A 27,903-nucleotide genomic window follows, 5' to 3' on the forward strand; every position below is an offset into this window, starting at 1 on the left:
GAGGCAGGAGAATTGCCTGAACCCAGGAGGCGGAGGTTACGGTGAGCCGAGATCGTGCCATTGCACTCCAGCCTGGGTAACAAGAGCGAAACTCCGTCTAAAAAAAAAAAAGAAAAAAAAAAGAGGGCAGGGAAGACATGAAATGCAGTCCCCATCTGCCTTGGGGTCCTTTAGAGAAATGTTTAGTACAAGAAAACCACCTGACCTGGCATAGGATGTCATGCTTCGGCTTTTTGTTCTAGAAACATTCCCATCATGAATGGGCGGAATGTTGTCCTGAACAATGTCATCCCAGCTGTGTGCTAGAGGAGGGAGACGCCTGGTCCATGGTAGGGCTGTTCTGTGCATGCATGCTAGGGGTGAGAGTTGGTGCCTTGGATTGCTGCTTACCCATAAGGGCAACTTTCCCTCCATTGCCCTTTGATTCAGAGTCACCCTTTCCCTCCATTGCCCTTTGATTCAGAGCCTCTTAGCATGAAGAGACCCTGTGGACCACAGCTGGTACATAAAGATGACATCAGTCCTGTCCCTGTGAGTCTTGTCTGAAGGGCTGGCATTTTCAGCCTTTCTTGTTGTCTTCAATGCCCCAAATTACAAGGTGGCTCTCTGTTATAAAACTTGTTTATTTCAGTGGAAAATTACAGCTCTGCTCTTCTTGTTGAAAGTGATTTCTGAACACAATAGCCAGAATATTCCCAGCACATTGCATGTATTCTAGAAGATAGAAACAAAGAACTGGTAGGCAGCCTAAGGGGAGGGCTGTTGGTAGCAGGAGGAAAACCAGGCAGCATGAGCAAATTAGTCTTGTGGGGCTGGAAGTTCTGGGAAAATGTCACTCAGGTGAATCCTGGGTCCTGGGTGGAGTTTCCATTCATGGTCTATTGTAGGCTTTAGGTTTGGATCCTGGGTGGGAAGGATAGAAGAGCTGGCATTGCTGGTGTTTACTGAAGTGATGATATTGAATATTTTAATGGGAGGATACAGCTGAAGGTGAGGTTTGATCAAGTTCATGGCCAAATAGTGCTAGAGAGAACAGACGACAGTTAGCCTGGGGAGGCAATGTGAAGACGGCCTCCCCAGAGTCATCCCAAGACCACCTCTGTCCCTGTCCCCATGGCTGCACTCACCGGAGCTGAATAGATAAAGTTGAACAGCATAAGTGCTATAATCAATATGACCATAAAGGCTACGAATTTGAAGCGATACCGTTTCCAGAAAATATAGCAGAAATGTTGAACTGGTGATCGCAACCACATGAAAGAGGTGTTGGTGCGTCTGTCCAGGAGCCAGGGAGATATCAGAGAATGGCAGAGAGAACCTTCAGGACAAGTAATCGGATGCAAGAAGCTTTCTTTTTTAAAAAAGCATCTTCTGGGCTGGGTGCGGTGGCTCACACTTGTAATCCCAGCACTTTGGGAGACCGAGGTAGGTGGATCACCTGCAGTCAGGAGTTTGAGACCAGCCTGGCCAACATGGTGAAATCCTGCCTCTACTAAAAATACAAAAATTAGCTGGACGTGGTGGCAGGCGCCTGTAGTCCCAGCTACTCAGGAGGCTGTGGCAGGAGAATTGCTTGAACCCAGAAAGTGGAGGTTGTAGTGAGCTGAGATTGCACCACTGCACTCCAACATGGGTGACACGGCGAGACAATGTCTCGAAACAAAAACAAAAAACAACCTCTGCTTACCCCTGCTGTCACCCCAAGTCTGTTCTTTGCTGATTGTAACTAAGCACGGAGCTGTGGGGTGGGAGGTAATTACCACCTCTTCACTGTAGGCCCCATATCATCACCCCATATACATTGAGGAGCAAGAAAGATCTGGTGCGTTTGCCCCAAGGACCCTTACAGAGGAGGATGAAGTGTAGGGTACTGGTTGGGTTCCGACTGGCCTCGCCCGGCTGGCTTGATTAAGGCTTCTTTCTCTGACAGAATCTCCAGGGTCATCTTTACTTTGCCCTAGGAACACCATGGGTAGCGGGGAGGTTGAGCTTGGATGCAGGAGCCGGGTAGTTTTAGGACCTCTTCCCGGGATCAAGAAAGGAACAGGGATTTTGCTAGGTCCCTAGATGTCTGTTAGAGCCAGAACATGTGGCATAGCAGTACTAATCAATAGACACCTTCCCCAGCTCCTACCGACAAGCGCCATTTGCCACCATCGAGGACCTGGCAAGGCCACCAGCCAGTCACAGTTTTCTTCTTAAAGAGGGAGAAGTGCTTATATCGGAGGGAATAGGGCCACTTGGGGTTAGCGTCCATCATCCTGATGGAGCACTGCTTGGCGTGCCGAGCCGGGAGGGGCATGTCAGATAAATCCAGCTCCAGGACCCCTGAGCCCAGAAAAATGACATCAGTAAGAAGGACCTCCCTGTCCTGTGGTCACAAGCCCTATGTCAGGACCTCACCTAGGAAGTCGTCGGGGGTGAAGGTGTCATTGTCCCAGACCTGGATGATGAGTCGGGCTGGGAACTTCATTGACGTGGCATCCAGGCTCCATATGTAATCCTGGGGGAACAGTGGAAGGGCGTGTTACTAACCTGTCTCCTGGATATTTTCCTTGCACCCCTTAGTGGCCCTCCTCCCAGCAGTGATGGACTATCAAGGAAGAGGGTTTCCACCTGAGGACATGTTTCTGATGTCTGGGACAGCTTGCAGGCCTCTGGAGGGTCTGGGGGAGGAGCTCTAGGAGCCTCAGTCTGTTCATGTGTGGTTTGTCGCCCCTGATGCCCCAGGCCTGTTACCTTCTGGCTCTGGACGCACATGTGCTCTGTCGCCAGGTAGTCCATAGTAAAGATGAACCGCCAGTTGAAGTTGGCCTCCCCAGTTAGTGAGTAGTAGTGGATATCTGTCTTCTGCATGTCTTTCTCCAGCCCATATAACCACCTGGTGCCAGAGTCTTCTCACCTGCGGCTCATGTGCACTGTCCCCATCCCCCAGCTGGAGCTCCCTGGGAAGGGCTGCCCAGCCAATACCAGGCACAGGTGTAAGTGGAGAGGTGTTCCATTCAGGACTGGGCTGTGCCAGCAAGAAGATGGAACTGGGGGACCGAGGGACCTTGCTGGAGCCTGACTCCTCTTCCTTACCCTTTGATGTAGATGTCACTCGTCTTCTCTCTACTTAAATTTTCATCCACCAGGTCCACATTGGCAGTCTTCCAGATGATGCAGCGCAGCTCATACCTGTGGCCACTGGGCTCTGAGGCTTTGCTGAGGAGGAGCTCCCCAGCTGCAGCCTCGGTGAAGGCAGAGAGGCCTGGGAGGCTGCCTTGTGTGTTCTTGCTCAGTGTGGGGAATTCAGGGGAAGAAAGCTCCCAGCAGAGCTTCCTCTCTTCCCAGTAGAGAAATGAATTACTGCAGCTCAGTACCCGAGGACAGCGTTGCCCTGCTCTGGGGGGAGGCTGAACTGTGAACTGCAACAGTTGGGAAGTGGGCTGTGACTCACCGTTTAGGCTTTCTGGGCTTGATGTTGACTTGGGGGCCAGGAGGCCCCAGCTTCTTGGGGAAGATGTCCACCCACATTTGCACCTTTCCCTAGAGCCGGGATACATTGGCTGGTTGGGGGTTGCTAGCCTCTGTTCTCAGGCTGGCCTGGGGTTCCCTGTCCCAGGTTCTTAGGTTTGTTGAGGTTGTGTTCCCAACAGTAAGAAGTGGGGTATAGAGATATCTGTGAGGCTACAGGCGACCACCCACCAGCTTCCCCCTTTCTTTTGGCTGAGAGAGTAGTGCAGTGAGATTGGGACATGATGGCTTTGAGGCTGATGGCAGTACTGGGACTCCACTTATGACAGGTCTGGAGGGTGACCGCCACTCCCCAGGTCATGCTAGATGGCCTGTCTGGTGGGGCTCCAGATTGGGCTTGGGGCTTCATTTATCAAGCAGCTTGGTCTTGCTTGATAGCCTCAAGTATGAGGAAACTAGATACCAGTCCAGATTTTCAGGTCATTTTATGTTAGGAACTACAACCCAAGGGTATTGTTAGCTACACATACAGAAGAAAGAAGGTAAGGGATAAAAAGGAGGAGAAAAAAGAAAAAAGGCAGAACTGCCACCATTTGAAGAATAGACAAATACGTTTTGCCTTTCAAACTATCTGACCTAATTATATTATTTTGAAGTTGACCCCATTTGAAAAAACAGGTTTAATGAGAATACTTTTTTATTTTATTTGTTTTTTGAGACAGAGTTTCCCTCTGTTACCCAGGCTGAAGTACAATGGCACGATCTCAGCTCACTGCAACCTCTGCCTCGCAGGCTCAAGCAATTCTCATGCCTCAGTTTCCTGGGTAGCTGGGATTACAGGCACCCACCACCATGCCCAGCCAATTTTTATATTTTTAGTAAAGACGTTTTGCCATGTTGGCCAGGCTGGTCTCAAACTCCTCGCCTCAAGTAATCTGCCTGCCTCGGCCTCCCACAGGCTGGGATTATAGGTGTGAGCCACCACGTGTGGCCAGAGAATGGTTTTTTTAAAAAATTTTGCTCAGCAGAGGATTTTGTGTCTGGAATGTGGTGTCAGCTTGAGAGGTTTAGAGAATGAAATGAGCCATTATGGTGACTGCGGAGTAAATGATAATTAGGTGTCTTTGGGGATTTTTATTTCTGTTTGGGGTTCCTTGCCATGGGGAAGACATCCTGTAATTAACAGCCAGAATCAGCGTTGTCACGTCTGCACCGTCTGACCTGAGCACCACCTTCCCACCCCTTGGGAGAGACTTAAGACCATGGAGACATTGACTGGTCGGCTCCCTAGTGCCTCCCACAGCTGGTGCCTCTGATTCTTGTAGATGACCTTTCCAGCTCTGAAATTCTCCATTCTAAGTGACATCACCAGAACTTCCTGCTTATTAATGTGCACAGCATGCTTGTCTTCTGTGCATATACATTACCAAATGTTTGACCTGTCCTTACCCTCTCATGGTGGGCCATGTCCTGGATGGATGGGCATCTCTATCTCCTGATCTAGCTCCTCCTATAGGTGGCAGGAGTGGCCCCTCCAGTCTCATACCTGGTCAATGCCTGGCTGGCTGTCACTGTACAGCGTGCGGGTCTCCACGTGCTCAGGTACCAGCCCCTGGGTGTGCAGGAGGTACAGTGCAAGGCGTTCCTTCTTGGGTCCCAAACCATGAAGAGTAGGGGTTTGGGGCTCTGGATTGGAGGGAGATGGAAGGAGAGGATTGCGAGGTCATTAGCCTTCCTATCTCCTAGGTAGGCCCTTATCCTCTGCACCGCAGCCTGGGTAGGAGTGACGGGGAAGTGGGTGGGCTGCCCTCTGGCTCCAGGGAGCTCTTTGCTTGTCCTCCCCTTTCTCCCCCAAGTCTGCAGCTCTTCCATTCTGGAGCCTCAGTTTCCAGAGGCTTGTGTCTGCTTTCTGGTAGTGTTCTATGCTGCTCACCAAAGCTTTGCAGCTTGAATTTTTTCCCATTATAGAAAACAGCATCTTCCTCAGGACTAAACAGAGGCGGAGGCAGCCCTTTCCTCTTGGCATAGCGTTCTAGGAGGTAGCTTGGGGGCATCTGATCCCGCCATCTAAAGGGCCCTGACCTGTGGGGTGATTTGAGAGGCAGTGGTCTGGAGGTTTGGGTCCTGCCACTGTGAGCTGCAGGGTGACCACAGGTGACCACTTGGGTGGAGACCGGGCAGGTCTGGGCCCTGGTTCCTGCCCAGGATGCAGGCTTGTCCCAAGGGAGCTGTGAGCTCACTCTTCCACCCCACCCCACTCCCTTCCCCCAGACAGGCCCACTCTCACTGGCAGTAGGATTTGGAGAGCCCACAATGAGCTCCAAAGCCAGACAGGAGTCGGTTTTCAAGGTCGATGACTGTGGTTCCGATCTTATCATCAGGTGAAAATAGGTCGAAGTCATAGAGCTGGATCTCTAGGTCTTTCTCCAGGGGGATGTTGCAGGTGAGTTCAAACATCCTAGGGATGAGAGTGTTGGAGACTGCAGAGGCTGTGGGCCATGTCTCTGTGCCCCCCGCCCTCACTGGCGTCTCGGCCCCATGGGTCCCTTGTTTGTTCATGGAAATTGTGGAGAGCAGAGCATGGAGTAGGCTGCCTTCTGCCATTTGCCATCCCCTGGTTACTGTTGAAAATAACTTTGTACAGGTCTGGTGTTGGGCTCTGAGCTGAGTGAGAACCAGGGTAGAACCGGCCCACCCATGCATTTGTCTTCTATCTGTTGAGCACCAGGATGTGTAAGACGCTGTGGTGGGAACTTGGAGGCTGGACAGGAGTGCCAGAGTTCTGTGCCTTCTGCAGTCGACTTCCAGGGTGGTATGGGTGGGAGTGGAAAAGGAGTCTTGGGGGTTGGGGCAGCTCACGTGCCAAAGATGGGATCCAGAGTATTGGGCTGGTACGTGTCCCGGTTGCCAAGCTCTGTCTTCCCCAGTTTCAGGATCACATAAGGGTCACACTGGGATCAGATACAAATGGGGGAAGGATAGGAACTGGGGAGGCCTCCAGGTTTGTCAGGGAGGGTGGGAGCGGGGTGGAAACAAGCCCCTTGCACACAAGGAGCCTGTGGGGAGTTGGCATTCTGGGTGTCAGCAGTTGGAGGGGGGCCCCAGAGACCGGTTGAAGGGGGAGTGTGGGGTACCTGTGCGGGGCAGGGACTGTTCTTTACCAGGCCATTGTAGTCCTGGGGCTGCAGGTTGATGGCTCGTACCACGTATACCCGCACCAAGCACGGCTGGGGGAAGTCCTCTCTCTCTGGCCAAACCAAGAACTGGAGCGGGGGCTTTGGGGCTTCTGGATTCTCAGGAAAGGGGTAGATGCGGAAAAGGCCCTGGCAGGGGGAGGGTGTTGGGGTCCCAGCCTGGCAGTGCTGGCCAGCTCTGTAAAGCCCTCCAGGAAGTGCCCCAGTCCATGTTCAGGAGAGAGAGGGCTGGGCTGAGGGTAGCAGGGATAGAAGGCGGTGAGGACTGTGGAGGCTGGTACAGCAATGTGTTCAGCAGAGACCACTATGTTGAAGGGGGATGTTGGCAAAGGAACCGCAGACATTATGTGAGTTCCCCATTTGTACCATTGTGGACTCATTTCAGCCCATCTATCCTTTCAGGTTCGGGCTTGTTCTCTGTGGCTTTGTGGCCTTGAGAGGCCAGCATAGGCCAGAGTGGGGCGGGGAAGGGGAGCTCTCCCCAAGTGCCTGTGGAGGCGAATCTCTGCTCCTCCACTCCCAGAACTTTCTCAAGCCCTGCTCCTTCTTCACAATGAGCAGACAGAGCCAGGGCTTTTATTAGTCTTCTGGGGACATAAGGGGCACAAAGAGACAGGCAGCTGAGCTGGGGCGGACACACACCTTGAACTCCCCTACCACGGGGCTGTCCAACTTGGGCTGCTCCTGGTAGAGTTTGAAGGTCTGGCAGAAGTCCTGCAGGCCCTGGAAGGCTGGCACAGCCTCCAGCTCACAGTCATACACCTGCAGGGGTGTGTGGAACCCTGGCTGGTGGGGACCATTCCCAGGATTAGGAGATGGAGGGAGCACTAGCTCCCAGCTCGCTCCAGTGCATCTGGCAGTCAGTGGCCCTGGGGCCAGCACTGTGTGCTTTAGACAGGGTGGCTGCTGGAGCTGTCTCTGGGAGATAGTGCTGGAACTCCCCCCATTTGGTGCTTCCCAGAGCAATCAAGGCTAACTCTGCTGGCCTCCTCCAGTGGAAGATTTTATTCCATCCCTCTTTCAGTGTTCTTCCCTCTTTCAAACCTTGAGGGTGTGGTAGTCTTTGTACTCGTACTTCGGGGACTTGTGCTCATCTGTGGCCCAGAACAGCTTGCTCCACCAGTCCACCTCGTGCTCATACTCATCCTGGCAGGGAAGAGGATCATTCTGGCCTTGGGCAGGGGCAGCACCCCCCTCCCCTGACTAGGGCTGCTCCTTATTCCCTGGGGCTGAGCCTTCATCACCTCTGCTTTACTGGACTTGAACCAGAACTTTTCGTAGAGGTAGCCTAGGAACTGAAAAAGGAGAGGGTGAGCAGGGGAAAGCCATAGCTCACTCATGGGCTCTGACTTCACAGAGGAGGGGGGCGGGTTGAGGCCGGGGCTTCCCTGGTGCCCTTGTCCTTGCCTTTCACATAGACCTTTTAATTCAGGGGTCTTTAGACATGGGATCAAGGGGACAAGAAGGAGGGGACACGTAGTTCATCTTCATTGCCCGTAGCTACAGACTGGATTCTGGAAGGGGCTCAGAAATGCAGAACCTCAAGCCCCACCCTGACCTATTAAGAGTCTGCTTTTGGTGTTGATGTCTGGAGGATTCCTGCACATTCAAGTTTGGCAGGTGCTAGTTGGGAACCTTGACAGCACATTGGAATCACCTGTGTGAGAGGAGTTGGAAAAAATTTTGATGCCTGGGCCCTACTCGAGCAATTGTGATGGAGTAGATCAGTGGCCCAGGCCTCAGGAGTTTTAAAACTCTCAGGTGACTCTGGGTGCAGTGGCTCACACCTGTAATCCCAGCACTTTGGGAGGCCAAGGTGGCAGGATCACTTGAGCTAAGGAGTTCGAGAGCAGCCTGGGCAACATAGCAAGATCCCCATCTGTATAAAAAAAAATTGTTATGGCCGGGCACCATGGCTCATGCCTGTAATCCTAGCACTTTGGGAGGCTGAGGTGGGAGAATCACGAGGTCAGGAGTTTGAGACCAGCCTGACCATGATGAAACCCCGTCTCTATTTAAAAAAAAAAAGAAAATTAAAAAAAAATTGTTTTAGGTGGGGGCGCAGGATGGAAGTCTTCGCTTTGTCACCCCAGGCTGGAGTGCAGTGGTATGATCCTGATTCACTGCAACCTCCATCTCTGGGGTTCAAGTGATTCTAATGCCTCAGCCTCTTTCAAGTAGCCGGAATTACAGTTATATACCAGCATGCTCAGCTAATATTTTTTTGTATTTTTAGTAGGGACGGGGTTTCACCATGTTGGCCAGGCTGGTCTCGAACTCCCAACCTCAGGTGATCCGCCCGGCTTGGCCTCCGAAAGTGCTGAGATTACAGGCATGAACCAATGCACCGGGCCAGAAAATATTTTTTTAAGATTTAAAGCCAGGTACAGTGGCTCATGCCTTTAATCTCTGCACTTTGGAAGGCCGAGACGGGTGGATCATCTTAGGTCAAGAGTTCAAGACCAGCCTGGCCAACATGATGAAACCCCATGTCTATTACAAATACAAAATACAAAATATTAGCTGGGCATGGTGTCCTGTGCCTGTAATCCCAGCAACTCAGGAGGCTGAGGCAGGAGAATCACTTGAACCCGGGAGGCGGAGGTTGCAGTGAGCTGAGATCGAGTCACTGCACTTCAGCCTGGGCAACAAGAGCAAAACTCCATCTCAAAAAAAAAAAAGAGATTTAAAAGTTAAAAAAAAAAAAAAACCTCTCAGGTGATTCTAATGTGAAGTCAGGCTGAGAGACCTACAGAGACCCTACAGGCTAAGGACCCTACAGTGCAAGGTAGGCCTCGCAGCCGGGCACAGGTATCCAGACTCTGTTTAATGGACACCCTTCTTAGGCCCAAGGGTTATGCCCCATCAGCAGTGTGGGAGGAGGTGGCCCTGCAGCCCTTACTCACGTCCTGGTGCTTCTTCTCAGACAGTGCTGTGCGGAGAGAGTGCAGGGATGAGTCTCAGGACAGGGAGAGGGCTGAGGAGGAGGTGCCAACCCCACAGGGGAGCAGGGCCTGCCTCACTCCCACTGTGGGCTCACTTATGAGGCCTGGGGAAGGGCATGGAGGAAGGGCCATACTTGGAAGCTTTGGGTGCATGTAGTCCGGAGCCCAGGGGTCACAGAAGTAGGGCTGGAGGAAGTCGATGTTGGCCTGGCCCGTCACGGTCTGCTGGCCGAAGGCCCAGTTGTCCACCACCTTCACCACCAGGGGCAGTGCGTAAGCCTCCTCTGTTGGCATGAGCTGCAGCCCCGAGGAGACATGGGAAGCGTGAGACCCAGAGAAGAAGAGGGCTGCCCACCCCCTGCCCCAAGGCCTCTTACCACTGTGAGGACTAGGACTGACTCAGGAAAGTTGGGGTTGGTCTGAAAGTCCCTGATGGGTTCTGTCTTCAGGGACTCTTCCCCGAATTCCACTAGGAGATGAGGGGAGCTCGCCTTCTTCATGTTCCGAAGGCCCCAGGCCAGGATCTGCCAGAACCAAGGAGGGCAGGAGAAGGGGCAGGCAGCACCTCTGTAATGGGATTCTGGCCAGAGAAGGGGTCTGAGGGGCAATAGCGGTACAGCAGGAGCCTGCTGGGCCAGGGAATGGGGCTGCAGAGAAGCCAGCGTCTGAGGACGCACAAGGCCTCCCCATCCCGTGAGGGATTAGTGTTTGTCCTCTGGGACAAGATGGTGTCCCCCCACCCATGAGGGAGATGCCCTCTGGCCACTGGCTGTATCCTCCACTGACCCCCAAAGCCTGCAGGCATTGCCCCTCCTCACCCGCTGCTTTGTCTGGCCTCATCAGTTCTCAGGCGTAAGTTCTTGAGGCCGACTGCCTCTGAGGCCCCCAGAAGTAGGAAGTACCTGGATTTCTTAGGGCCCTACCTATGCCATCTAGCTCATTGAGGACCCCATAGCCATTCAGTGACCTGGCACCCTGCCTGGAAATAGCTGCACCCTGACTCGGGAGGGCCGCCTCAGGGCCCAAAGTAGGAACCAGCCAAGTTGCCTGATCCTGGGGAAGCCTCCAGTCCCCAGAGGCCTAACCCACCTTGTACTCTTTGCCAGATTTGTGGCAGGGCACACAGGTTCTGAGTGAGGACCCCGCATGCTACTCTCAGAAGAGAGGTGAGAAACATCCTGGCATTTGGAGTCAGACAGGGCTGGGCCTAAACGACCCTGTCACTTAGTCCCTGTGTCACTGTGCATGGAATGCATTGTCTCTCGGAGCCTCCATTTCCTTCTCTGAAGAGTAGTCCCTACTGCTCAGGGCAGCGTGAGTCCGAAATGTGATCACACATGCTACAGCCCTTTGCCTACTCCTCACTGCAGAGGTTTGCAGTTAAATGATATACAGTGTTACAGCAGAGCCTCTTCATTTCTCTCCTGTCTCCCTCCAACTCCCAGGTAGTCTTTCTTGGGGTGCAAGCTTTGGATCCCATAGTCAGGCAGGACCAGCAAAACTGCAGCGCACTCCAGACCCCTACCCCGACCTGCCCTGCCCACCGTTCCCATCCCACATCGCCAGCACCTCAATGGCCATCCTCTTTATCGTGGGCTGGATGTTCTTGGGGAGCGTGTATGCCCCATTCTTCCAGGGAATGCTTAAGATCGGCAGCTGCTTCTCTCTCAGCTTCTGGCAGAGGGGCAGGGAGCATGAGGTCCTCTGGGCTGGTCCTGTTGCCCTTACCTCCACCTCAAGCAGGTCCCTCAGAGGCCTCATCAAGAGCCCGGAGCCCTGTGGGTAGGGGCTGGGAGGGGGACTTAGGGGAGAGGTTGGGCAGGCCAGCATCACCAAGCCCACAGCGCTGGATCCTGGGCCCCATGGCATTTCCTGATGGGGTGGAGTTGGCCCCACTGGCTGGGGGTGGGTCGGGGAGGGGTGCTCAGCACCACACTTCCTAGCCAGGCCCTCTCTCCGAATACCTCAGTCTCAAGGATCAGCTCACAGGATGCCAAGATCTCGCCCTCTTCCTTCCCCAACTCCTTTACAAGGGGGTGCCACCTCATGGGGGGCAGGATCCGGTCCTGGAGATCCAGCCAGACGAGCGGGGGCCACATGCTCCGTCCCCACAAGCTCTTCTTGCCCTGGAGGGGGGAAGTTCACAAAGCATGGAGGCCAAGCTAGCAGGGCCCAGCTCCACCTGGGCTTCTCAAGGAAGGGGCGATAGCTGGCAGGTGAGTTTCCATGGTACTCTCTGCACGTCAGGCCTCATGGGAGCACTTTCCATACATTTTCCCCTAAAATAAATCCCCTCTCCCACTCTTTGAGGTAGGCACTCTCCTTCCTGCTCTGCCCAGTCTGCCTTACCCAGGAATCGTGCTGCCACAGCTCCAGCACCACAAGTGGCGGGCTCTCTTTGGTGTCCTGTGGGTTTTCGTACAGAAGGAGGTGCTGGAAGATGAGTGTCTGGGCCCATGTGGGGCCTGCAGAGCTTCTTAGGGTTTGGGTGCACTGGCTGTGGTTCAGGAAGACCACTCGAATGAAGGGCCCTGGAGCGGTAGGGGAGGAGAGCGCAGTGTCTTGAGCTGGGAAGGGGGGCTCTCCTCTCCTCTGCTGCTGCAGCCACTGGACCCAGTGGAGTCCAGGAGGGTCGGGCAGGGCAGCCACTGAGGCCCAGAGGCCAGAGGCCCCCTCAGAGTCAGCTGCAGAGCACCAGGCCAGGCCTCATCTGGTCCCATCCATGAGTTCTACGTGCCTCCCAAGGTTGAGACCTGGACTTCACAGAGATGGAGGGCACGGGCTCCTCTGGAGGAGTTCTAGGGACGAGGCCACCTGTGGATGCCTTTTTTTTTTTTAATTTTAAAGACAGTTTCGCTCTTTTGCCCAGGCTGGAGGACAATGGCAAGATCTCGGCTCACTGCAACCTCCAGCCTCCAGTTTTAAGCAGTTCTGTCTCAACCTCCCAAGTAGCTGGGATTCCAGGTGCCCATGACCATGGCTGGCTGATTTTTGTATTTTTAGTAGAGATGGGGTTTCATCAGGCCCAGAACCTGGTGTCCAATGTTGGCCAGGCTGGTCTTGAACTCCTGACCTCATGATCTGCCTGTCTTGGCCTTTCAAAGTGCTGGGATTATAGGCATGAACCACTGCCTGCCCCTGTGGCTGCCCTTTTATGACAGCAGCAAGTGGCCTGACATCAAGGAGTGTCACATGGCCCTCTCGATATTGGTGGTCAAGCCCAAGGGACACGGTTCCCAGCGGACATCCTTGGAGCCCTGCTACCTACTGTCTGCACTCCCTACAAACAACATTGACAACCAGGCTGGAGCACATGGCTTGTCTCCTGAAACTTTTAGTGGGGCATGCTCACAGGACCAAGGACAGGCCATCCTCTGCACAGGCCCTCTTGGCCCCTCCGCCTCTGTCCAAACATGAGTGGCACATGGTTCTCAAGCATGTCGCCCTCTCTCTTGCCCTCATGCCCTACCAGTACTGACAGCCAAGCTCCTCCCTCTTCCATGCACAGCTAAGTGGCCACCACCGGGATGGAGCCCTCTCAGCTTCCTCCTATTCCACAGCACTGAGGTCGCACCTCAAGAGCAGCCCTGTGTCTTTTCCCCAGACCAGGCCATGAGGTGCTTGGGAGAAGGGTCTACATTTTTGTCACCCTTATCCCTGCCTCTGTATTTACACTGCTGAGCGGCTATGACACCAGACCCAGGGACCGGGCACAAGGCTGCCTGCCACCTACCTTGGAATGTCAGGATCTGGTTGGACACCAGGTTCCGGGCCTGGTAGATATAGCAGAAGAGCTGGTAGTAGTGGGGCTCTGGGGAAAGAGGAAGCATGCCTGTCACCTGCCCCAGCACCCTAGAGACTCCCTCTGAGTGCCCCCACCCCTTCCCCACTTCCTGCCCTAGGGTTCTGGCCTCGGGCCACTCAAGCAGACTCCCAAGTCAGTGCTTACTATTGAAGGTGCAGTAGATGAAGGGCATGTTGGGGGGCCGGGTGTCCTGCCTCAGGGGGTCCCTGAACTGTCTGTCCAGACGCAATGGCCATGTCTTGCTGTCCTCTTCCTTCCCAGCATATTTCACATCCATAGCCTGTACCCAGGACAATCTCCCCTGAGGCTCTTGGGTGCTGCTCCTGTCTCCTCTAGCCCAAGCCCAGCCATCCTCCCTCACACCACCACCCTCACAAGCCGGAGGAGCAGGGGCCTTTCCTCCGCAGTCAGCGCCCCAGCCAGCTCAGGCCCTGGCTTTTCTGGAAGGAGGGGTTACAGGCAGGTGTTACCCAGCCTGTGAGGCTTTACCAAGGACCCCTCCAGGAGGAATATGGGTGCGATGCCCTTGTCCTTGTTGGGGGCCAGCCTGCGGCGCCAGCAGCGACGGCGGAACTTGCTCTGGGGCTGAGGGTTGAGGTGGAACCTGGAGCCGAAGGTGCCGTACTCCCAGCCCTCCTCCTCGTCCTCGACCAGGCCCTGTGGTGGGGCGGAGAGCAGGGTCATGTTCCTGCAGCAGCCAAGGCGGCCCTGCCTTCAGTCCCAGCCAGGGCCCCTGCCCGTAGGCCCCTCACCAGCTTCAGGAAGGAGAGGGCCTCCTGCTCATGGCTCAGCTCCCCATGGTTCCGGAAACGCACACGTGCCCAGCGCCGTCGGCGGCATGAGTGGTAGGTCTTCTCTACAGGGCTCCAGACCTGGGGCTGGCCCAAGGATGGGATGTCCATTCCATACTCCCAGCCTGCAGTTGGGGGACCACGGCCTCTGAGTCCCTGGGTGTCCGCAGGTTGGGAGGCCTGGACAGACCTGGGAGATGGGCCCTAGAGGTTTCACATCTAGGTCTCTCTGGCCCTGAGGTGTGGAAAGGAGGGTGTGGCTACACTGTGTCACCTGAGTGACCTGGGCCCAGCTGCCCATCTTACAAATGAGGCAGGCGGGGCTCAGAGAAGTCCTGTGACTCCCGCAAGGCCACACAGCCCATAAGCAGCAAAGCTTGCATCTTGAGCCCAGGGCTTGAGACTTACAGTTCATCATCACTCCCACCCTGGAGCTGCTGTGGGTGAATTCAGCCGCCACATGACAGCCTTCTGTTCACCAGCATCTGCCACGCCTTGCTCTGGGCCAGGCTTCAGGATGCACTGAGGGCCTATGCTGTCTCAAAACCGGGGCCCATGTGTAGGGAAATGCTGGAGACCCAGCTCTGGAGGCCAGGGACTCCAGGAATTCAGGCCTATCCCACTGAGGGCTTGGCTGCTCTAATCCCACCCGGCTGGCTGCTGTGATTTTGAGGCCTTGGTCTCTCCCGATCCCAACCCTGACCAAATGACTGACCCTTACTGTCCACTGCATGGTTCAGCTCCACCGCCCAGTCCTTCTTAAAGTGCCAGCCTTGGGGGCACTTCACGTTCTCCCGGGCCTCCATGGGCTGTCCATTCTGCAGGAGGACAGAGAGGGTGCGCAAGGGGCACATGAACTGGTAGGAGGCCACGCTCTCTCTTCCCACACCTGTGTGCGTGCCTGCTGTGGCCACAGTGGCCTCCCTTTCCAGGCCAGACTGTGCTTGCCACACCTCATTCCGGAAACCTGAGCCATCACTGAATATGCACCAAGGACCTGCCTTTCCCTGCTGGAAACTCCTCCTCCTCATGCTTTTGAGATCAGTTAAACCTACACTGCCCAATACAGTAGCCACCAGCCGCCTGGGGCTACTCTAACTTAAATGAGTTAAAATTCAAAGTTTAGGTCCTTCATCTCACTAGTGCCCCATTTCAAGTTTGGGGCACATTTGCAGATACAGAACATTTCCATCATCACAGAGAATCCTACTGGACAGTGCTGGGTTAGCGTACCCCAAGCAGATTCTCTCCTTCGGGGTAAGCAACACCTTTGAAGGAGGCCTAGGAGGAACCATTACCACTCTTTTGTTGTTTCTCAGTTTTATATAAGATATTTCTACAAACCCCTCACCCCATCAGTGCTGAGAGAGCCTGAGGAAACAAGACCCTCCCCATGATGGATTTCCAGCCACCCCTGGGATGGCATAGAGCTGAGACCATAGCTCTTTCCACTGGGATCCCCCAGCTTCCAAGGTGCCCCGCCTGGTGGCCTTGCTTGACCCCCAACCCCTGAGGCAGCTTCAGCCCTGCTCACCACGTCTGTGTTTGGGATGGTAGCAGGCCCCCAGGTGCCTCTGGCATCGCGGACCTGGTTCTCATATACCTCCTCCAACACCTGGCTCTTGTTGATGTCTATGTCCAGGAGGAGTCTAGGGGTAGCAAGACCCCAAGTTCCCAACACACCTCCCTGAGCAGCCCAGGGAGGTGTCCTGTGCTGGCCACGCATTCCCATACCTGGCAACCCCACCTGGTCTGGGCAGGGCAGGGCCAGCAGGGCCAGCAGGGCCTGGCATGCAGGACAGGGTGGTGTGCAGGGCCCTCGGCCTGGTGCGCCTTGGCTCTCTGGCACCAGCCTCAGGGGCTGGGTACCCATCTTTCTGGGCTGCTGCAGACTGGCCCTCCCAGGTGAAAAGTATCTCCTCCAGTGGAGCCTGCCCCCTCCAGCCTTACCTCCTCTGAGGGTCCACTGTCCAGTTGTCCTGCCAGTGCCATCCCAGGGGTGGCTGGAAATCGGTCATGGGGAGGGTCTTCTTCCCCATGACATCCGAGAAGTTGGGGCAGCGATATAGCCCCTGCTGCCCCCACTGGTCTTTATGCTTGGCTTGATTCTCATACTAGGGGAGGGAAGCTTGTCAGGGCTGCCGCCTCCTCCAGCACAATGTTCAGGGACATGGGCCTGCCCTGAGCCCCTGACTCTGAGCTGCAGGGGCATCCTAAAAATGTGGTAGCCAGGCAAGATAGGGCCATGTCCCCATTGCACAGGTGAAAGCACTGAGGCTCAGAGGTCAACCCTGCCCTGGTTACTCAGCTGGCAGAGTGGGGTGGACGCTGCATGTGTGGACAGAGATGTCTATTTAGGGCTTGGAGGCACAGAGGTGGAGAGGGGCTGGGGTGAGGGGGAGGGAACAGGGACTGTGTGCTCAGCAGGGGGAATATGGATGAAAAGGCCCAGAGGTGGCAATGGTGGTCAAGTGGTGTAGAAGGGCTGGGCTCCCCAGGGTCTGCAGTGATGAGAGAGCAGGCAGCTGGCATCAAAGGTACCAGCCCAGTCCTCCGCTGCCTGCTGAGACACACAGGCCCTGCTCCCAGCCCCCTACCCTGAACCCCTCTCCGCCTCTGTGCCTCCAAGACCTATGGAGCTGGTTAGACATATTATGATGTATCCATCTACATGTGCAACTTAGACACTGCAAACATATGTTTTAACTCAGTAAGTTAAAAAGCCTAACACTCAAACCTTATTTCTCCTCTGCTGTCCACCTGGCTTCCTGAGCTACCTCCTCCCCTGGGAAGCCAAGGACATCTCCCCTCATCTGGCTCTAGAGCAGTTCCTGGACACCACCTGCCTCCTCCCCAGGCTGATGGTTCTGCAGGCAGATGCCTCAGATCCTGTTCCTCTACCATTCTGGGCCTTCACCTCCTGGGACCCTGCTGGGCCTGCAGGGGTCCCAGGCTGCCCCGTTGGTGATGGATGAGGCCCCTGCAAGTCAGAGCCTTGCTCACTTCACATGCTGTTGATGAACTGGGAGAAAGCTCTCAATAAACCTGCATCAGGGAGAGGGGGAACAGGTCCTGAAGGCCACTCAGTCACCCCCTTTGTCACCACACATGTATGGAGGATCAACAAGAGACCTGAGCTGGCAGTGTCCGATATTGCTTTAGTCTCTTCCTCTATCAGATTTGGTCAGAAATATTTTTCTCCCTCTTCAGTGCAGGGCTAGTGCAGCTTCACCCTCCCTCCTCAGGCCACGTGCACTGCAGGGAGGCCATCTCTTCCCTGCAAGGCCACTCCACCCCACCCCCACCTGCTGCCCTGGGCCCCTGTTCACCACTCACCATCTCAGCGTACACTGCTGTGTCACCCTGGCGGAGCAGCTGCAGGTTCTTGCTGTCTGTGACATTGCCAAGCCACATGCAGACCCGGAGGTGGGCTGGGAGCACATCCTTCTGTCCTTCACCCTCTGGGTACTGAGCCAGAGGCCGATCGGTCCTACAAGGGCACTAAACACCCTGAACACCACCCTGAACACCACCCTGACCACCCCTTCAGTGGGCCACACCTGCCCCTTTCCCTCAAGCCCTGGGAGTGGGGCCCTCACTGAGCTGAGTGCAGGAGCTATAAGTGAATGGCTTGGAGTTCTGCCTTCCAGGGCATGGTGGCTCCATCCTGGGAGCCATGAAGCAGAGAGGCTGGGAGTGCCTCACAGAGGGAGTGGTGGGGACATTGATTATGGGACTGATGGGCATTCCTTGTGTGCTTGTTATGGGCTGGCATTGTGTGCTGGCATTGTGCCAGTTGTCCATTGTGGCTTGTAGGCCTGAATCCTCACATCCCACTATGAGGAGGGCATCTTAATTGCCAGGCCCATTCTATGCAGCAGTACACCAAGGCCTGGGCAGGGTCAGGAGTTGGCCTGGGGCCATGCAGAGCCAGGATTCTTGTTTCAGGGGCTGTTGCAAGATGTGAAGGACTTTGGAGGGCATGGAAGGAGCCTTGCACATTGGTGGAGAGGCCAAAGGGCAGGTACACTTGTGGCTGGGGAAAGCCCAGAGTGTCCTTACTGTTGAGAGTATGGGCCAGAGAGAATGCATGTAGGAACAGGGGCCTGGGGCCAGGCCAGCAAGGTGGCACCTTGGGAGGATTAGAAGCAGGGAGGCCACTGTCACAGCCGAGGGGGGGTCACAAGAATAGTGGTCAGGGTGTTTAGGCTGGTGCCAAACCTTATAGACCATGACTGGAGATCACCCAGTCATGGTCCAGGGAAGAAATGATAAGGGGCTGGACCAAGTGGCGGCCATGAGGATGATGGAGGTGGTGGATTTTTTTCGTTTGTTTGTTTTTTTGAGAAGGAGTCTTGCTTTGTCGCCCAGGCTGGAGCACAATGTTGCAATCTCAGCTCACTGCAACACCCGCCTCCCAGGTTCAAGCAATTCTCCTGCCTCAGCCTCCCATGTAGCTTGGATTACAGGCATGTGCTACCATGCCCGCCTAATTTTTTGTATTTCAGGAGAGATGAGGTTTCGCCATGTTGGCCAGGGTGGTCTGGAATTCCTCACCTCAGGTGATCCACCCACCTCAGTCTCCCAAAATGCTGGGATTACAGTTGTGAGCCACCATACCTAATGAGGAGGTGGATTTGGGGAACATTTACGAGGTACATGGACTTGGCATCAGCCCACATACTGTCAGCTGCAGACCCCTCTCTTCCTCTGGGGACTGTTTCCACCTGATTCCACGTGGTTAAGGGACCAGGGAGACAGGCCCCATGGGGACTGCCCTGCAAGTTCAGGACCTCCCCTGGGGGCATTTTTGGGCCCTGTCCTCCCTTGAGGACCCCGATTCCCACCTGTAGGAAAAGTGTCTGTATCTTCCCACAGAGCCTGCCGGAGTGCAGAACCCCTGCTGGGGAGAAGAGCACAGAGTGGGCGGGCACCTGTGCATAGGCCACTCGCTGCTCCTTGGCCACCAGCCAGATCATCACGTCAGGGAGGCCCATCTGGGGCTGCCGAGGTAGGAGATTATCAGGCCCTAGGTGGCTGGTTCCCATCCCTGCTCTGGGTCAGTGTGTGTGGCACCCACCTCGGGGAGCACAGCGTTGAGGCGGTACAGCCAGTCCTCCACCGTGGCCACCATGTCCCTGGGCTTGGCTTGCTTGGCCTTTTGGGCCAGTTCCTGCAGTAGAAGGCTGCGGAGCTGCCACCTCTTCCTGTCCAGACTGGTGGCTTTGGGCTGATCGGTCATGCAGGGCAGAGGGTGCCTGTGGCCGGGACAGGGTAGCAGGGGCTGGATCTCTCTATTGCCTCCCAGTGTCACCATCCCTGCCCTGCCTTAGGCCAGCGTGTCCCTCCTGGCGTCAACATCCTGCCCTCATCCACTGCTGACCTGGCCCAGGAGCCCTTTCCATAGCTCCGTAGAAAGCCTGCTCGCTGTGCATCTGGCCCTGAGTTCTCATCCAGCCCTCTCCCACCCTCCCAGCCCCTGCAGGAAGATGGGGCTGTGCGGGCTTGTCTGGAGGAAGGGGATAGGCTGGCTTGGTAGGCGCCTTGGGCATGGGTGTGGGGCAGCAGGGACCATTCTGATGGGGCAGTCGAGGGGCCTGAATGGGAACAGAGAAGCAACTGTTGGGGTTTCTCGCTGGGGAGAGGTCTGGGCAGTGCTCTTCCTTGAGGAGGTGGTGGGAGGAGGTGTTCAGGACACTGCTTTGAGCCCCCAGGCCTGGATCTAGCTCAGCTCCAGGCCAGCACTCCAGGAGTGCCTTCACTCCTACTTGCAGTCCTCCGCCAGCTCCCTCAGCAGTTTCTCCCACTGGTGGAGCAGAGCTGGGTCCTTCGGATTCCGAATGGATTTCAGGGTGTCCAGGTTGACTTTCTGCCCAGCAGGAGAGAAATGGTAAGAGAGCCTGCCTCAGCATGGAGCCCAGCTGGGCAGGCCACAGATCTGATTGGCCCAAGACGTTTTCAGCCAGAACCTATCAGTTCAAGGTTATCTACAGCCCCGAGGCTAGAAACCCCCGACACCTTTCCTGCTACCCAACAGAAGAAACAAGTGGCAAGAAGTCGGGATAGGGTAAGACTGGGAAGCAGTGCAGACCCCTGACCTCCACATAGGCGTGAGAAAGTCATGCTGGAGATGCCAGTCCCAGGTGGCTTCCAAGACCTACACTCCTAACAGGCACTTGAGACCGTTTGTGATCTCACTCCTTCCAGCTTCTATGGCCTTATCTTCACATCACCTCCCCCGGCCATGCCGAACTTCAAAAACTAGCACATTGCCATGGCTTTACACATGTTATTCCCTTCTACCCCCACCCACCTCCTAATAAACTCTTATGTATTCTTCAAAACCCTGCTGATGCGCCATCTCTTTTGTGCACACCTCCCCTGACTATCCTCTCTTCCTCTCCTCTCCCCACCTTCTCTCTCTGACCCTATAGCTCTTGGTACCTGCGTCTCCATCATAGCCCTAGTTGTACTGCATGGTCACTGCCTGCATGTCCAACTTCCCTAGACAGTAAGAACAGGGCCGTGTTTAATCATCTTTGTGTCTTCAGTGCCTAGCCCTGCTTCTGGCACGTTCTTCTCAACAGTGTGGAATGAATGCATGAATGAGCTGTGTGACCAGTTTCCTGCCACTGCAATGCAGTTTCCTGTCTCCCAGCCACACTGAACCCTTCCCTGCATAAGCTCCCACACCACTCACCAGGCGGTCCCGAGTGAAGTGGAGGAGGTTAAGGCAGTTCATTCGGAAGCTGATGTCCTCCCAGTTGGAGGTCACAGCCACGACAGGCTTGGTGTCATACCAGGGCACATAATGGTAGATGTTCCCTGAGACACAAAGACAAACGGAGAGAGGGGGTGTCTGAGGGATTCTGGGAGGCCTCTTCTCACTGTGTCCCCTCCAAGGATCTCCCTGGACCACTTCGCCCTCAAAGATGCGATCTGCTAACAATGCTAACTAGACCCCTCCAGCTGGGAGGTTGGGCTGGGGCCCAACTGAGGATATGTGCACTTTGACCCTTCATGGTCACATGGTCTTCCAGAGTCCCCAGTTTACAGTGGGAAAATCCAGGCTAGCAATGGGAAGCAGTTTCCCTGCGGTGGCACAGCCAGGCGGCCATAACGCAGGCACCTAGCTCCAGAGCCCTGGGTTCTGAATCTCAGGTGAGACACCAGGGGCAGGGGCACAGGGCAGGCCTCTGGGTGGAATGGGGGGAGGGGGAGCAAGTGTAGATAGACACCACTGATGGGTGCCACAGACTGGATTCCCTCGCCATGTGCCTTATTGAAATGAGGGGGAAGTGAGACCAAACATAAAGGATTCTGAACCACACTGCTGCTGAGTCGGCCTTAGAGGCAGAAATCCACAGAAAATAAACATTTAATATGCAGAAAATCTGTGAGGCAAGCGAAAGCCAAAGCTGAGTTTTGTTCTCCAAATTTCTGGCAAGTTCTTGGAGAATTTGTGCTTTTCTTTGGCAACGACGAGACCAAGGGGCAGAAGAGAAAGCCTAGGGCTGGTCAGCTTGGGCAGTCTAACAGGGACCCATGTGCTACAGGCTAGTTGTTTCCCCCTGGAAAGGTGTACTCAAGTCCCAAACCCCAGGACCTTACAATGTGGCCTTATTTGGAGAGGGAGTCTTTGCAGATGTAATGAGTTAGGATGAGGTCACACTGGAGCAGGGTGGGCCCTTAATGACTCGTGTCCTTATAAGAAGGGAGACACAGTGAGGATGACACCGTGTGAGGAGGAGGGAGACCCCATGTTGGGACGGAGGCAGAGACTGGTGGGACGCAGCTGCAAGCCCAGGAACACCAAGGACCTCAGCAACTGCCAGAAGCCAGGAGGGAGCTGTGGCCAGATTTTCCCTCAGAGCCCTCAGCAGGGATCAACACTGACACTCTGACTTTGAACTTGTGGCCTCCAAACCTGTGAGAGAATTAGTTTCTGTTGTCTAAACCACCTGGTTTGTAGTACTTTGTTACAATAGTAATACACCACGCAGAACAGGTGCTCTAAGCCCTAAACCCTTGGGATTGGGGGTTAAGAACTGACCCATCACACAGGAAGGGACAGTGGGGAAACTTGGCTGTCTCCAGTGTGGCTCTCTGGGTGGAGGGGGAAGAAAATCTTCCCCAAAATTTGTAGCAAGTGGGGCCTCATGGACATTGGCATTCAGAGTTCATGTGATCTGTGTAGTCTGAAGAATGTCCAATACAAAATTTAATTTAAAGTGGTCTCAAGTGGTTTGTGACCAGCCTGGGTAACATAGTGAGACCCTGTCTCTAACTAGCCAAGCATGGCGACTCACACATGTAGTCCTAGCTACTCAGGAAGCCGCGGTGGGCTTGAGCCCAGGAGTTTGAGGCTACAACGAGCCATGATCATGTCACTGCACTGCAGCTTGGGTGACAGAGTGAGACCCTGTCTCAACCAATCAATAAAATAAATGGTCATAAATAAATAAATAAATAAAAATAAAGTGGTCCCTGCTTGGCAGTGCCCCAGGAAACTGAAAGAAGCAAAGGCCAATCCTCTCTGGAGAATGAAACTTTAGCCAGACCTCAGAGAATGCCCACGAAGTTCCAGGAAAGTGAGCAGCTAAGAACCAGTGTATGCACTCCTAACCCATCAACTCCACTCCTGGGTATACACCCAAGAGAAGGGCATATATAGCATCATTGAGACACATGGAGGAAAATGTTCATAGCAGCTCTCATTATAATAGCCAGAAGTTGGAAGCAGCCAAAATCTCTCTCAAAACATCTCTTGGCTGGGCATGGTGGCTCACGCCTGTAATCCCAGCACTTTGGGAGGCCAAGGTGGGCACATCATGAGGTCAGGAGTTGGAGACCAGCCTGGCAAATATGGTGAAACCCCGTCTCTACTATAAATACAAAAATTAGCCAGGCATGGTGGCACATGCCTGTAATCCCAGCTACTCAGGAGGTTGAGGCAGGAGAATTGCTTGAACCCAGGAGGCAGAGGCTGCAGTGAGCTAAGATGGCACCATTGTACTCCAGCCTGGGCAACAGAGTGAGACTCCATCTCCAAAAAAAAAAAAAGAATTAGCCAGGCGTGGTGTGGGTGCCTGTAATCCCAGCTACCTGGGAGGCTGAGGCAGGAGAATCGCTTGAACCTGGGAGGCACAGGTTGCAGTGAGCCAAGATTATACCACTGCACTCTAGCCTGGGCCAAAGCAAGACTCCTTCTAAAAAAACAAATAAATATAAATAAATAAATAAAGTCTCAAAAATCTCAGTAGCAGAAAGGATAAATACATTATGGTACGTTTACACAATAGAATAATACATAGCAGTCAGTGAATGAGCTATGACTATATTCCATGTCATCTAGATCTGTGAACACACTGCACAAATAGAATGGTGAGCAAAAGAAACCAGAAGAATTGCCTGAATCCAGGAGGCAGAGGTTGTGGTGAGCTGAGATCGCAGCTCACCAGTTCAAGCAATTCTCCTTCCTCAGCCTTCTGAGTAGCTGGGATTACAGGCATGTGCTACCATGCCTAGTTAACTTTTGTATTTTTAGTAGAGATGGGGTTTCGCCATGTTGGCCAGGCTGGTCTCCAACTCCTGAGCTCAGGTGATCCACCCACCTCAGCCTCCCAAAGTGCTAGGATTACAGGCGTGAGCCACCACAGCCAGTCATGATATGATTTTTTTATATAAAGCTTTTTTGTTTTGGCTTTTTTTTTTTTTTTTTTTTAAAGAGGCAGAGCATGGTGGATCATGCCTGCTCCTGCCTGTAATCCCAGTGCTTTGGGAGGCTGAGGCCAGGAGTTCAAGGCTGTAGTAAACTATGGTCATGCCATGGAGATGAGGAGTGGCTGCCTTGGTGGGGTGGGGTGGGCATAGGGGCTTCTGGAGTGCTGCTGCTCTGTGATCTGAATGCCATCACATGGGCATGTTTGCTTTGTGATAATTCACTGAGCTTGACACTTTGGTTTGTGTACTTTTCCATAGGTACGTTCTACTTGAATTGAAAGTTTACTTAAGAAATTAAAAAATAGGCCGGGCGCGGTGGCTCAAGCCTGTAATCCCAGCACTTTGGGAGGCCGAGGCTGGTGGATCACGAGGTCAAGAGATTGAGACCATCCTGGTCAACACGGTGAAACCCCGTCTCTACTAAAAATACAAAAAATTAGCTGGGCATGGTGGCGCATGCCTGTAACCCCAGCTACTCAGGAGGCTGAGGCAGGAGAATTGCCTGAACCCAGGAGGCGGAGGTTGTGGTGAGCTGAGATCGTGCCATTGCACTCCAGCCTGGGTAACAAGAGCGAAACTCCGTCTCAAAAAAAAAAAAAAAAAAAAAAAAAAAAAAAAAAAAAAAAAAAAAAGAAATTAAAAAATAGTGGGACAAAATTCCCAAAATCATGTAAAAAACAGTATGTCAAAGATGGAAGATGCTAAGGAGAAAAGTGGGGAAGGGGAAAAAGGGAGATGCCGAGTAATTTTAAATAGAATGGTCACCTAAGGACTTTCTGCAGAGATCTAGAAGAAATAATCTAGAATGCAGCCCAGAGAAAGGACAAGATGACAAATGTGGAAGAGATTTAAAAATATGAAGGACAGGCTGGGAACGGCGGTTCACACCTATAATCCCAGCACTTTGGAAGGCCGAGGCTGGCGGATCACAAGGTCAGGAGATCGAGACCATCCTGGCCAACAAGATGAAACCCTGTCTCTACTAAAAATACAAAAATAAGCTGGGCATGGTGGCATGTGCTTGTAATCCCAGCTGCTCAGGAGGCTCAGACAGGAGAATTGCTTGAACCTGGGAGTTGGAGTTTGCAGTGAGCCGAGATCAGGCCACTGCATTCCAGCCTGGTGACAGACCCAGACTCCATCTCAAAAAAAAAAATTGAAGGACAGAATGAGAAGGTCCACGGAGTACAGAGTGAGTTCCAGAAGGATATATAGAGGAGAAAAGGCAATTTGCAAAGGGAAAATATAATTTTCCAGAATTTTTGGAAGACATCAGTTTCAGATCCTGGCCTTTGAGTGAAAGACTAGAATGATAAATAAGCAGAGATGCATGCCTGGGGCTCTTAGTGCAAGGATACACAACAGCAATTTTCCTCTCCTACTGTTGGAGAACTTACAAAAGCAACAAGGAGAAGGAAAGTAACTCAATTTTCAGCAAAACAAGGGACAAATATAATCTGCAGACTAAAAATACACGTAAGGATTGCCAAAAGCAACTGTGATAGCCACCGAAGCTGAGGGGTGAAGCACAGCAGCAGCAGCCACCTGGGGGATGTTACTAGCAAGACAGACAGCAGGAAGCACACTAAGGAGAAGCAGATCTTAGAAAGCGCCAGCAAAAATACACTCCCTGAAGGAGCTCAGGACGCACATGAGGCAACGTGAGCCCGCAAACCTCAGAAAACAGTAGAAGAAAAAACAAAAACAACAGAGATGGGAAGGTAACACAAGTAGTCCACGGGAGGAGATTAGACCCTGCAGACAATTACGGGGCATGGAAATAAGGACAGAAATAAGAAAAGTGACCAAAATGAAATGGAAAGAATGGGTCAAAAAAGGATCAGGGAGAAAATGACAGATATAGATAAAACCAAGGAGAATCACTCAACTATAAATGGAGCCTCTGATGTAGAAAATTAAACAATGGAACAGAATAAGCAGTTTAACATGTAATCTAAGAAAACACATGAGGAAAGGATGGCCTTTTTAACAAATGGTGCTTGAACAACTGGATATCCACATGCAAATGAATTCAAAATGAATCACACAGATAAGTTTAAGAACTAAAACGGTAAAAAATTTTTTTGAGACAGGGTCTCATTCTGCTGCCTACCCTGGAGTGCAGTGGTGTGATCATGGCTCACTATAACCTTGACCTCTGGGGCTCAAGTGATCCTCATGCCTCAGTCTCCTCAGTAGCTGGATCTATAGGTGTGTACCACCATGCCCCATTAATTAAAAAAATTTTTTTTGTAGGCCCTCACCATGTTGCCGAGGCTGGTCTCAAACTCCTGGGCTCAAGTGATTCACCTCAGTCTCTAAAGTGTTGGGATTACAGGCGTGAGCCACCACACCCAGCTAAAACTATAAAACTTAGAAGAAAAAATGGGAGAAAAATCTTCATGACCATGGGCTAACCAAAGAGTTCTTATATAACATCATAAAAGAAAAAATAAATTGGATTTTATCAAATTAAAAATGTTGGCACTTCAAAAGACACAACTAAGAAAATGAAAAGACAAGCCACAGTCTATCTGCAAATCACATATCTGATAAAGGACTTGTATTCAGAATATATAGTGAATTCTTACAACTCAAGAATAAGAGAAACAACCCAATTTTTTTTTTTTTTTTTTTTTTTTTTGAGACAGAGTCTCCCTCTGTTGCCAGGCACTAGGCTGTAGTGCAGTGGCGCGATCTTGGTTCACTGCAACCTCCGCCTCCTGGGTTCAAGCAATTCTCCTGCCTCAGCCTCCTGAGTAGCTGAGACTACAGGCACACCACCACGCCCATCTAATTTTTGTATGTTTTAGTAGAGAAGGGGTTTCACCATGTTGGCCAGGATGGTCTTGATCTCTTGACCTTGTGACCTGCCTGCCTCAGCCTCCCAAAGTGCTGGGATTACAGGCATGAGCCACTGCGCCTGGCCAAAGAAACAACCCAATTTAAAAATAGGTGACACATTTGAATAGACATACCGCTAAAGAAGGTAAATGAATGGTTAACAAGCACATGAAAAGATGTGGCCAGGCAGGTGGCTCATGCCTGTAATCCCAGCACTTTGGGAGGTCAAGGTGGGCGGATTGCTTGAGCCCAGGAGTTGAAGACCAGCCTGGACAACATGGAGAAACTTCATCTCTAGCCAGATGTGGTGGTGTATGCCTGTAGTCACAGCTACTTGGTTATCAGGTGGGAGGATCACATGAGCCCTGGAAGTGGAGGTTGCAGTGAGCCGTGATCATATCACTGCACTCCAGCTTCAGTGTCAGAGCGAGACCTTGTCTTAAGAAATAGAAAATAAAAATATGCCAAGTGCAGTGGCTCACACCTGTAATCCCAGCATTTTGGGAGGCCGAAGTGGGTGGATCGCTTGAGCCCAGAAGTTTGAGACCAGCCTGGGCAACATGGTGAAATCCCATCTCTACTAAAAATACAAAAATTAGCTGGGCGTGGTGACACACGCCTGTAGTCCCAGCTACTTGGTGGGGCTGAGGCAAGAGAATCGCTTGAACCCAAGAGGCAGAGGTTGCAGTGAGCTGGGATTGTGCCACTGCACTCCAGCCTGGGACACAGGGCGAGACTCGGTCTCAAAAAGTAAATAAATAAATAAATTAAATAAAAAGAGAAAAGATGCTCAGTGTCATTACAGGAAATGAAAATTAAAACAGTGAGCTACCACTGTGTGCCTATGATAATAAATAAAGACAGATAGTAACAAACATTGATGAGGATGAGAAACTGAAATCATCTTACATTGTTGGGAAAATATAAAATGGTGTGGTCACTTTAGAAAAGCTTGGCAGTTTCTTAAAAAGCCATTCCCACTTTGGGAGGCTGAGATGGGTGGATCACGAGGTCAAGAGATCGAGACCACCCTGGTCAACATGGTGAAACTCCGTCCCTACTAAAAATACAAAAATTAGCTGAGCATGGTGGCACACGCCTGTAGTCCCAGCTACTCGGGAGGGTGAGGCAGGAGAATTGCTTGA

At 52.9% G+C, this 27,903-nt stretch overlaps 1 protein-coding gene across 1 annotated transcript in view; it reads right to left on the minus strand.

Annotated features, from left to right (window-relative positions):
- Positions 1-607: 607 nt before the first annotated feature.
- Positions 608-27,903, minus strand: part of FER1L5 (fer-1 like family member 5) — a 64,528-nt gene continuing 37,232 nt past the window's right edge. Inside the window, exons 20-53 of the mRNA XM_017524108.2 lie at positions 20,892-21,016; positions 19,960-20,060; positions 19,272-19,449; positions 19,039-19,194; positions 17,528-17,659; positions 16,142-16,305; positions 15,726-15,840; positions 14,907-15,009; positions 14,153-14,316; positions 13,890-14,057; positions 13,545-13,680; positions 13,329-13,406; positions 11,945-12,126; positions 11,560-11,721; positions 11,165-11,269; positions 9,973-10,119; positions 9,730-9,892; positions 9,557-9,582; positions 7,895-7,945; positions 7,695-7,796; positions 7,293-7,412; positions 6,618-6,779; positions 6,316-6,407; positions 5,744-5,914; positions 5,390-5,538; positions 5,003-5,142; positions 3,440-3,528; positions 3,082-3,177; positions 2,740-2,881; positions 2,404-2,503; positions 2,135-2,328; positions 1,848-1,957; positions 1,128-1,275; positions 608-1,023 (exon numbers count right to left, since the gene is read on the minus strand). Coding sequence (XP_017379597.1) covers positions 799-1,023; positions 1,128-1,275; positions 1,848-1,957; positions 2,135-2,328; positions 2,404-2,503; positions 2,740-2,881; positions 3,082-3,177; positions 3,440-3,528; positions 5,003-5,142; positions 5,390-5,538; positions 5,744-5,914; positions 6,316-6,407; positions 6,618-6,779; positions 7,293-7,412; positions 7,695-7,796; positions 7,895-7,945; positions 9,557-9,582; positions 9,730-9,892; positions 9,973-10,119; positions 11,165-11,269; positions 11,560-11,721; positions 11,945-12,126; positions 13,329-13,406; positions 13,545-13,680; positions 13,890-14,057; positions 14,153-14,316; positions 14,907-15,009; positions 15,726-15,840; positions 16,142-16,305; positions 17,528-17,659; positions 19,039-19,194; positions 19,272-19,449; positions 19,960-20,060; positions 20,892-21,016 — 4,496 coding nt within the window. The 3' untranslated portion in view covers positions 608-798. The remainder of the gene's footprint in view (positions 1,024-1,127; positions 1,276-1,847; positions 1,958-2,134; positions 2,329-2,403; positions 2,504-2,739; positions 2,882-3,081; positions 3,178-3,439; positions 3,529-5,002; positions 5,143-5,389; positions 5,539-5,743; positions 5,915-6,315; positions 6,408-6,617; positions 6,780-7,292; positions 7,413-7,694; positions 7,797-7,894; positions 7,946-9,556; positions 9,583-9,729; positions 9,893-9,972; positions 10,120-11,164; positions 11,270-11,559; positions 11,722-11,944; positions 12,127-13,328; positions 13,407-13,544; positions 13,681-13,889; positions 14,058-14,152; positions 14,317-14,906; positions 15,010-15,725; positions 15,841-16,141; positions 16,306-17,527; positions 17,660-19,038; positions 19,195-19,271; positions 19,450-19,959; positions 20,061-20,891; positions 21,017-27,903) is intronic.

Source organism: Cebus imitator, unplaced genomic scaffold, assembly GCF_001604975.1.
Source record: "Cebus imitator isolate Cc_AM_T3 unplaced genomic scaffold, Cebus_imitator-1.0 Scaffold31, whole genome shotgun sequence".
Classification (NCBI taxonomy): Eukaryota; Metazoa; Chordata; class Mammalia; order Primates; family Cebidae; genus Cebus; species Cebus imitator.